The sequence below is a fragment of the Bison bison genome, unplaced genomic scaffold (assembly GCF_000754665.1).
Source record: "Bison bison bison isolate TAMUID 2011002044 unplaced genomic scaffold, Bison_UMD1.0 scf7180017864153, whole genome shotgun sequence".
NCBI classification, from domain to species: domain Eukaryota; kingdom Metazoa; phylum Chordata; class Mammalia; order Artiodactyla; family Bovidae; genus Bison; species Bison bison.
This window is the reverse complement of record NW_011494725.1, coordinates 338,955-348,747: the sequence shown is the minus strand read 5'-3', so window position 1 is coordinate 348,747 and position 9,793 is coordinate 338,955. Positions and strand designations below refer to the sequence as shown.

The window sequence follows — 9,793 nt, the reverse complement described above, 5'->3', positions numbered from 1 at the left end:
TCCCTTCTCCAGTGGACCACATTCTATCAGATCTCTCCACCATGACCCGCCTGTCTTGGGTTGCCCCACGGGCATGGCTTAGTTTCATTGAGTTAGACAAGGCTGTGGTCCTAGTGTGATTAGATTGACTACCTGTGAGTATGGCCTCAGTGTGTCTACCCTCTGATGTCCTCTTGCAACACCTACCAGCTTACTTGGGTTTCTCTTACCTTGGGCGTGGGGTATCTCTTCACAGCTGCTCCAGCAAAGCGCAGCCACTGCTCTTTGCCTTGGACGAGGGGTATCTCCTCACCACCGCCCTTCCTGACCTTCAATGTGGGATAGCTCCTCTAGGCCCTCCTGCACCCACGCAGCCACCGCTCCTTGGACGTGGGGTTGGTCCTCCCAGCTGCCTCCCCTGGCCTCGGGCGTGGGGGTGTGGGGGCGTGGGGTTGGTCCTCCTGGCCACTGCCCCTGACCTCAGACGTGCGGTAACTCCTCTTGGCTGCCACCCTTCGGGCATGGGGTCCTCCCGGCTTTTGCCCCTGACCTCGGATGTGGGGTAGCTCCTCTCGGCTGTGCTTAGTGCGCGGGTCGCAGCCGCCCACACTCAAGTGCGCTGGTCGCAGCCTCTTCACTGATCTACAAATACTAGTAGCTCTTTGGCCATATATGCCACTTCAGGATATAAGGGTGAAGACTGGCAATTAGAACATTTTCATGGTACATAGCCAGAGCGGAAAAAGATTTTGCAAGTGATTTAGGGCTTCCTTCCATCCACCCATTCTTCAGAGTACATTTTCTCACACATAAAAATAGATGAATGAATTGGTCTATGAAGAATTATTTCAAAAAATCTGAAGTAAATGTAACCCCTCTTTTAAAATTTCCCCTAAGACTTAAAAAAAGACAAATTTATGGGTGAAATTTGGATTTTTTATTTTTAAAAAACATTTCTTTGCTACAAGAGAAGCAACTTAACATTAAGCAGTATCTTTCTAGATACGAGTGATATTTTGAAGTCTTACCAGGTTTTAATTGTCCATTGTTTCCTAAACTGTATTTTTAATTTCATTTGCTCTCTCCTAGGGAATGAAGGATGGCAACACGCCGTGCATTAAAAGCTGTTTTGGTCGATCTCAGTGGCACACTTCACATTGAAGATGCAGCTGTGCCAGGCGCACAGGAAGCTCTTAAAAGGCAAGCTATCCTCCACGTTCAGCTGACAAATATGTTTGTAAGTGCCATTTTGCCAAGGCAGATCATTAGCTGAATGGATGGCCTTAAGATGGCATTTCACCGATTTACCGCAGATACAGAAACTGCCTTGGGCTTAGCTGGAAAATGTATGCATTGTTGTGTCTTCCACACATTGTTCTCCAAGCCTTTTGTTAGGTTTGGCCTTTTGGTCTGTGTTTTTGCTCTTCATGTGTGTCTTTTTTCTAAGTAATGTAAATTTGGGAATGAAAGCTCGAGATTCGAAAATGTGGAATAAGTAGCACTGGAAAAATTGCAGATGAATCCTGGAATCACAAAATGAAACACACACATACACAAAGGCCTAGTTCTGCCCACTCCTCTTTCAGTTAAGACCTAGCACTGAGTGTGCAGCTACTCAAATAAAATTTAATTAAGGGACTTGAAATTTTAGAATTATCTCCATTAACTAAATTTAATGCTTTTGAAGGTTGAAGATTGTCTTATATTTCTGATGCATCGATTACCTAAAGTCTAGATTTAAAAAATGCATATTATAGAAAAGCTTGTTAAAGTGAACGTGAATATTTGTTTCTGAGCATCCTGGAAAAAATACTCCTCAGGACAGTAGAACTGGGACTTCCTCGGTGGCTCAGTGATAAAGAATCCACCTGCTGGCACAGGAGACACAGGAGATGCGGGTTTGATCCCTGAGTCGATCCCCTGCAGAAGGAAATGGCAACGCACTCCAGTATTCTTGCCTGGAACCTTCCGTGGACCGAGGAGCCTGGTGGGCTGCAGTCCATGGGGTCGGACAGAGCTGGACACGACTGAGCACGCGTGCATGACACAACTAGTAATGTTATTTAGCATCTTACCTTAAAATAATTTGAAGAAGGTTTTAAAGTCAGCAATACTTAGCATGTAGTGCTTTATCATTTTACACCTTACAGCATTCTTGGTCTGCTCTTATCCAGGGAATCTCATGACTAGTACCAATGCCAGATGTTGTGGCAAGAGAGCAACACCGACTTGGTATTCTCTCCATGTGGGGCTTCAGCAAGTGTGAAAAGATGTTAGATGTGGTAGGCATCAGTTGGAAGCTATTGATGTAGCTGGGAGTCATGGTGTTCTTTTATAGGCGGACAGCAACATGTTGTTTAAGGCCCAAATTAAATGAGTTGGAGAGTGGGACTTTCTCTTGACTCCTTGCCATGGTCTTTCTCAGGATTTCTAGGGAAAAGGATACCTGTTTATCAGTTTGCTGTCCTGTTGGACAAGTGCTTGTACAGCTTCACAAATGAGCTTTCTGCTCTGGATGGATAGAAAAATCTAATTTCTGGTAAATAATGAATGACGTCTCTAAGTACATCTGTAACCTGTGAGCCTGCCATTCGGGAGGGGCCAGAGCCTACAAATTGTCCTCTCACTGGCACAGGCGGGTCTCCACCCCAGAGAGATCATATACTGTCAGTGCCAGTTTTGGTTTCTGTGGAAACAAATAGCTTTAGGGAAGTTAAGCGACCAGCAAAAAGAAAGGTTTTTTTTTTAATTGTTGTTAGAAATAATATGATCATTTCAGTACTTACACTTATTCATTTTTCAGATGATAGTTATATTAAAGTATTCAATTTCTTTTGAGAGATTTTAAGCACCTAAAACAAATTTAGTGTGTTTTTAGGCAAAGCTACCACACAGGTATTACAGAGATAATCATGATTATAATGAAATATTTAATCATATAAAGGTATTGAATGCTCTTTGAGTAAAAGCTTAAAAATCTCTTTTGTTATATTTTCTAGCTTATTTTAAATTATGGACAGTGCTTTTATGCCTTGTATCTGTTCGGGGCAGGCATAAAATATAAGGTGTACGTGGCATGTGTGAGTGCTCAGTCATGTCCAACTCTTTGCATCCTCATAGACTGTAGCCCGCCAGGCTCCTCTGTCCATGGAATTTCCCAGGCAAGAATACAAGACTGGCTTGCCATTTCCTACTCCAGGGGATCTTCCCAACCCAAGGATGGGACCCACGTCTCTTGCATCTTAAAGGCAAGAGACATTGGCAGATGGGTTCTTTACCACTGTGCCACCTGGGAAGCCCAACAGGGTATTAATATAAAATTTTTAATTGTAGGTAAATTAAAATTAGTTTTAGATTAAAACACTGTTGTTGTTCATTCGGTAAGTCGTCTCTGACTCTTTGCAAATTCCATGGACTGCAGCATACCTATCCTTCACTATCTCCCGGAGTGTGCTCAAATTCATGTCCATTGAATCTGTGATGCCATTCAACCATCTTATCCTCTGTTGCCCGCTTCTCCCCCTGCCCTCAGTCTTTCTCAGCATCAGGGTCTTTTCTGGTGAGTCAGCTCTTCACATCAGGTGGCCAAAGTATTGGAACTTCAGCTTTAGTATTAGTCCTTCAATGAATATTCAGGATTGATTTCTTATAGGATTGACTGGTTTGATCTCCTTGCTATCCAAGGGACTTTCAGGAGTCTTCTCCAGCACCAAAATTCTAAAACATCAACTCTTTGACATTCGGCTTTCTTTAGGGTCCAACTCTCACATCCATACATGACTACTGGAAAATATCATAGCTTTCACTATATGGACCTTTGTCGGCAAAGCGATGTCTCTGCTTTTTAGTATGCTGTCTAGGTTTGTCATTGCTTTTCTCCCAAGAAGCAAGCATCTTTTAATTTCATGGCTACAGTCACCATCTGCAGTGATTTTGGAGCCCAAGAAAAGAAAATCTGCCACTGTTTCCGCTTTTCCCCCATCTATTTGCCATGAAGTGATGGGACCAGATTCCCTGATCTTATTTTTTCAAATATTGAGTTTCAAGCTATCGTTTTTACTTTCCTCTCTCACCCTCATCAAGCAGCATTTTAGTTCCTCTTCACTTTCTGCCATTAGGGTAGTATCATCTGCATATGTGAGATTGTTGATATTTCTCCTGGCACTCTTGACTCCAGCTTGTGATTTATCCAGCCCAGCATTTCGCATGATGTACAAATTAAATAAGCAGGGTGACAATATATAGCCTTGTCATACTCCTTTCCCAATTTTGAACCAGTCCATTGTTCCATGTCTGGTTCTAAATGTTGCTTCTTTTTTAAAAAAACTGGTGCTTCCTGACCTGCATACAGATTTCTCAAGAAGCAGGTCACGTGGTCTGGTATTCCCATCTCTTTAAGAATGTTCCACAGTTTGTTGTGATCCACATATTCAAAGGCTTTAGTGTAGTTAGTGAAGCAGAGGTAGATGTTTTTGCTTTCTCTGTGATCCAGCAGATGTTGGCAATTTGACCCCTGGTTCCTCTGCTTTTTCTGAATACAGTTTATACATCTGTATAAAGTTCTCAGTTCACATACTGTTGAAGCCTAGCTTGAAGGATTTTGAGCATTACCTTGCTAGCATGTGAAATGAGCACAATTATGTGGTAGTTGAACATTCTTTGGCCATTGCCCTTCTTTGGGATTGGAATGAAAACTGACCTTTACCAGTCCTGTGGCCACTGCTGAGTTTTCCAAATTTGCTGAAATACTGAAAGCAGCACTTTAACAGTACCATATTTTAGGATTTGAAATAGCTCAGCTGGAATTCCATCACCTCCACTAGCTTTGTTTGTAGTATTGCTTCCTGAGGCCCACTTGACTTCACACTCCAGGATGTCTGGCTCGAGGTGAGGGACCACATCATTGTGTAGGACCAGGAAAATATTGTTTTTTTTTTTTTTTAATTAAATCTGGACTATTATGAATTCTTTCTCTGATACCTGATTGCCAGTTTAGGTTCCAAGAAGTAGAGTATGAAATCAAAAGCAGATTATGAAATTTTACATACAAAATCCCATATGTACATAGTTAAAGGAGAAAGCACATTCTAGTATATCTATAAAAATGACATGTTTCTTTCTCCAAGTAGTTTCTCTTTGTAAACTTAGCAGCACATTGGGGCTTAGCCAGTGTCTAATTGGCTCAGAAGAAAGAACTCTTGAGGTGTCCTCTGTCTCTTAGCATAGGGGGTCAGACCCTGTCCAGAATGCAGGCCAGAGTATTTGTCTCAGCCCTATAGCTGCCCAGCTGTGTACAGCTGAGCCCAGTCATTAATCCTGTAGGCCTGCGTTTTCTCTCCTTCAGAAGGTTACACTAGGTAGATAATCTCAAGATAACTTTCACCTCATTCTGTGAGTACAGTGGTTACTCAGCTTTGGGTCTTTGTTTTCACTTCTTTGCTTAAAACCTGGTAGTGAAATTCAGTTAAAAGTATAGAAGGCCCTTAAAAAGGTAGCCTTTATAGCCTTTGTAGATAAAGCGGCCCACAGGGTATGGATAAGCTGTAAGCAGTTTTGTATAGGTTATAAAACCTATTGGCCATAAAAACACTCAGTGACTTACCTTTCATTTTTTGACCTTTGGCAAGTGCTACAAAATTAGGTTTTATGGTGCTAGAATGTAAAAGCTGCCTGTTGACACCTGAATTATGCTTTTCCAGGTTACGTGCTACTTCTGTAATGGTTAGGTTTGTGACCAATACGACCAAAGAGAGCAAGCAAGACCTCTTGGAAAGATTGAAAAAACTGGAGTTTGATATCTCTGAAGATGAAATATTCACGTCTCTGACTGCAGCCAGAAACTTGGTAGAGCAGAAGCAAGTCCGACCCATGCTGCTGGTTGATGATCGGGCTCTACCTGATTTTAAAGGTAGGAGGCATTTGGAAAGATTTAAAAATTAGTTCTTGATATCTGCTTATAAGTCACTCTTAAAACTGGATGTTTGGAAGCATTTATTCAGATTTCCTCTTACTGAAATAGTCAACAGATATGGTGTTTCTCAAACCCTTTTTGACTGCCATCCACAGTAAGTGAAACCCATTGCATAGAAATTCAGGACATATGTATGTGTACTTGTACATGTTAAATAATACTTACTCTTACTGTGTGACATGTACTCTGTTTTCTATTTGGTTTGAAAAGTGAAAGTGTTAGTCACTCAGGACTCTTTGCAACCACATGGACTAGCCTGCCAGCCTCCTTTGTCCACGAAATTCTCCAGACAAGAATACTGGAATTGGTATCCATTCCCTTCTCTAGGGGATCTTCGTAACCCAGGGATCGAACCCAGGTCTCTTGCATTTCAGGCAAATTCTTTACCATCTGAGCCACCAGGGAAGCCCATTTTCTGTTTGGTTTACTTGTGTAATTTTCATGCTGCTAAGAGCCATCCAGATTAGTTTCACAATCTACTGACGGATCATGGCCCACAGTTTGAAAAAGCACAAGTCAAGATTTCTCTGAGCATTGCTGTCCTCATTCCTGGAGCCACTGTATTACTTTGACTAGATAAATAACATGTTTAAAGATAGATGTCATTCTATATAGTGTGAAGCTTTTGCAATGACCATGAAATATTTTCAGTCAAGGAAAAATAAAACTTTTCTCTTGGAAAAAGCCTAAAAACTCTGGAAAAATATCCTAGTGTTATGAAGCTTTGCCACATTGCTTCTTTTTATAGATGATAGAGTGAAGTACACAATATTGACAAAATAAGTATAAATTATAAATTCATAATTATAAAGCCATGTTATAGCTTTGTAAATAATAATCTGGAAACCTATGCATGGATAAATGCAGAACCTCAAAACTTATACTATCAGGAAATATAACTGTGTTATCAGTCAGAATTATTATTTGCAAGAAACGGGAATCAGCTTTGGCTGAATTAAATGAAAATAAATTTATTAAAAGATCTGATGGAATATAAAATGGCACAACTCCTGTGGAGAGGAAGTTGGCAGTAGCTCTCAAAATTGCATGTGAAGCAGTACGGCCTTTTGTAGGACTGCATCTGCAAGATGTGCTAGCAAATATGTGTAAGGGCTTATGAATAAGGTTGTTCATTATGACCTTATTTGGACCTCATTATGACCTTAGAAGACTGGGAACAACCCACATGTTCACTGGAAGAGACTGATTAAAACTAGGATATGTCCACAAAACGGGAGGAACGCTTTGTGGCTGAAAGGCAAGTGATGACGAATTCTGTCTCAGTAAGGTACAGAAAACCTTACACATTTTCTGTGTAAGAAAATGAGAGGGAAATGGCTATGGCTATAAAAGTATTTGTCTTATATTTGTGGAAGGAAGCTGAAGGAAGATAAGTGAAAAACTAGTAAAAATGGTTAAAGGGGGAGGGCAGGAGGAGGAGATGTGATCTCTTTAAATAAAAGTATGTTATTATCTAGTTTTGATATTGGAACCAGGTGAATATTTTACATATTTAAAAGACAAAAAGTTAAAAACAAGCCAATCCCTAAAAACCAAAAACAGATCAAAACAAATGAACTGTATGTAAAGTTGATGACATAACCACTCAAAGAATTACTTTACATGACTTTAAAATACAGTATTCTGATAGTTCATTCATAGGGCATAAATTGAAGGATAAAAGAACTGCAAAGAAACCTAAAACTGCATTAGTTGTCTTAGTGTTTATTAGTAGTGTTGATGTTATTTTATAATTATAGATGCATTACAGGATAAAGTGGTAGTTATGCTAGTATTATTAGTACTCCAGACTTTAAGTGTAAGTGAAAAAAAATACAAATATAAAAATCAAATAAGGTGTGTGTTAATTTTGAATTAAAAATATTATGATCAACTCCCTTGTTCTTTTTAAAAATACGTACTATCTAGATCTAAAAAGGCGTAGAAGCAATGAAACCCTGTGGTCAAACTGTAGTGCTACTCTGATTTCCTACTTTAGTTCTGTGAAGAAATGAGAGATTCTGGATCCGCAGGGATTGTATGAGGCTGGGATAACTTAATTTTTAGCAAGGAAATTATTGAAAACTAATAAAGGCATGGCTAAAGGACACTGAAGCCAATTTGAAGGGATAATTTGAGAATCAAAAAGAATAATGATTGTAATAGATTGCAACACATCTTATATACAAAATGATTAAAATGATACTCAACCCCACAAAACTCATTGGTCACTATTGGAGGTTGTTAGGGCAGTAACTCCGGAGAACGCAATGGCACCCCACTCCAGTACTCCTGCCTGGAAAATCCCATGGACGGAGGAGCCTGGTAGGCTGCAGTCCATAGGATCGCTGAGGGTCGGACACGACTGAGCGACTTCACTTTCACTTTTCACTTTCATGTACTGGAGAAGGATATGGCAACTCACTCCAGTGTTCTTGCCTGGAGAATCCCAGGGACGGGGGAGCCTGGTCGGCTGCCGTCTATGGGGTCACACAGAGTTGGACACGACTGAAGTGACTTAGCAGCAGCAGCAGCAGGGCAGTAACTCATTCTGAAAATTGGCAAATGAAACAAGGATTTATCCTGCCTTTCCTATTTTAACTGTATTTTAGAGTAACTAAACATTTGATGAGAGTAAGTTCTTTATAGAAGAGTTCTAGCTAGTAAATGCAGAAAGAGTGGCAGAATTAGAAAATCACATTTGCCAAACCCCAGTGAAATAGGCAACAGTGTCAACAGATTTTAAACACAGTAGGTGAAGAATTGATGAGGTTCAGAATGGAGGGATCATGCTGACACCACTTGAACCAGCTGATCAGTCTTAGCATCACTAGATGAACAGCCAGATCCCTTGTGCTTCGTGATGTGATATAATAGAGCATCGCCTATGAGATAACCTTGCTTAGTAATTGAATGTGAACTTAACAAAATCTCTAGATCCAGTTACTGGTTTGTATGAAATAATAAGAGTAAAGGAACAAATTAAATGATTATCATAAGCAACCAGTCGAATCCAGAAAGTAGGACTTTTTCCAAGATCTAGGTGCTTTAGTAGATAAGACTGACAGAAGACTGTTGCTGTAGAATGAGAAGTAAAGGATAATAATGAAATAGTATATGTGGACCTTTTTGGGTGTCAATTACATATCAGATATAAAAAGACGTTTTTGAGACATTTGGAGAGATTCAAATGTGGACTAGGTATTGAGTGATTAATAAGAATTATAACTGGGCTTCCCTAGTGGCTCAGTGGTAAAGACTCTGCCCGCCAATTCAGGATACACAGGTTCGATCCCTGATCCAGGTAGATCCCACATGCCATGGAACAGCTAAGCCCATGCACCACAATTACTGAGCTCACGAGCTGTAACTACCGAAGCCCATGCGCCCCAGAGCCCGTGCTTCTCAAGAGAAGCCACCTCAGTAAGAACATAGCACAACTGGAGAGAAGCCCTGCTCTCTACAGCTACAGAAAGGCCCACGCAGCAGTGAAGACCCAGTGCAGCCAAAAGTAAATGAATGAAAATACTGTCGTTAACTTTGATGGTATAATGTTAAAGTGTTTGTTTTTTAAGGTCTTTATCAGTTAAAGATATATACTGAAATATGAAGGGGTGAGATGATGGATATCTGGGGTTTACTTTTCAAAGACTTTAGAAAATGGAGAGAATCATAGATATAATTGGCAAAATGTTCAGTTCAGTTCAGTCGCTCAGTTGTGTCCAACTCTTTGCAACCCCATGAATCATAGCACGCCAGGCCTCCCTGTCCATCACCATCTCCCGGAGTTCACTCAAACTCACATCCATCGAGTCGGTGATGCCATCCAGCCATCTCATCCTC

General features: G+C 40.5%; 1 protein-coding gene across 2 annotated transcripts in view; it reads left to right on the top strand.

The window, feature by feature from the left end:
* HDHD2 (haloacid dehalogenase-like hydrolase domain containing 2) overlaps nt 1-9,793 on the top strand; it is a 49,584-nt gene that overhangs the window by 13,501 nt on the left and 26,290 nt on the right. For both annotated transcript variants that reach the window (XM_010840959.1, XM_010840960.1), the window contains exons 2-3: nt 1,069-1,179; nt 5,679-5,887. In XM_010840959.1, coding sequence (XP_010839261.1) covers nt 1,079-1,179; nt 5,679-5,887 — 310 coding nt within the window. In that variant the 5' untranslated portion in view covers nt 1,069-1,078. The remainder of the gene's footprint in view (nt 1-1,068; nt 1,180-5,678; nt 5,888-9,793) is intronic.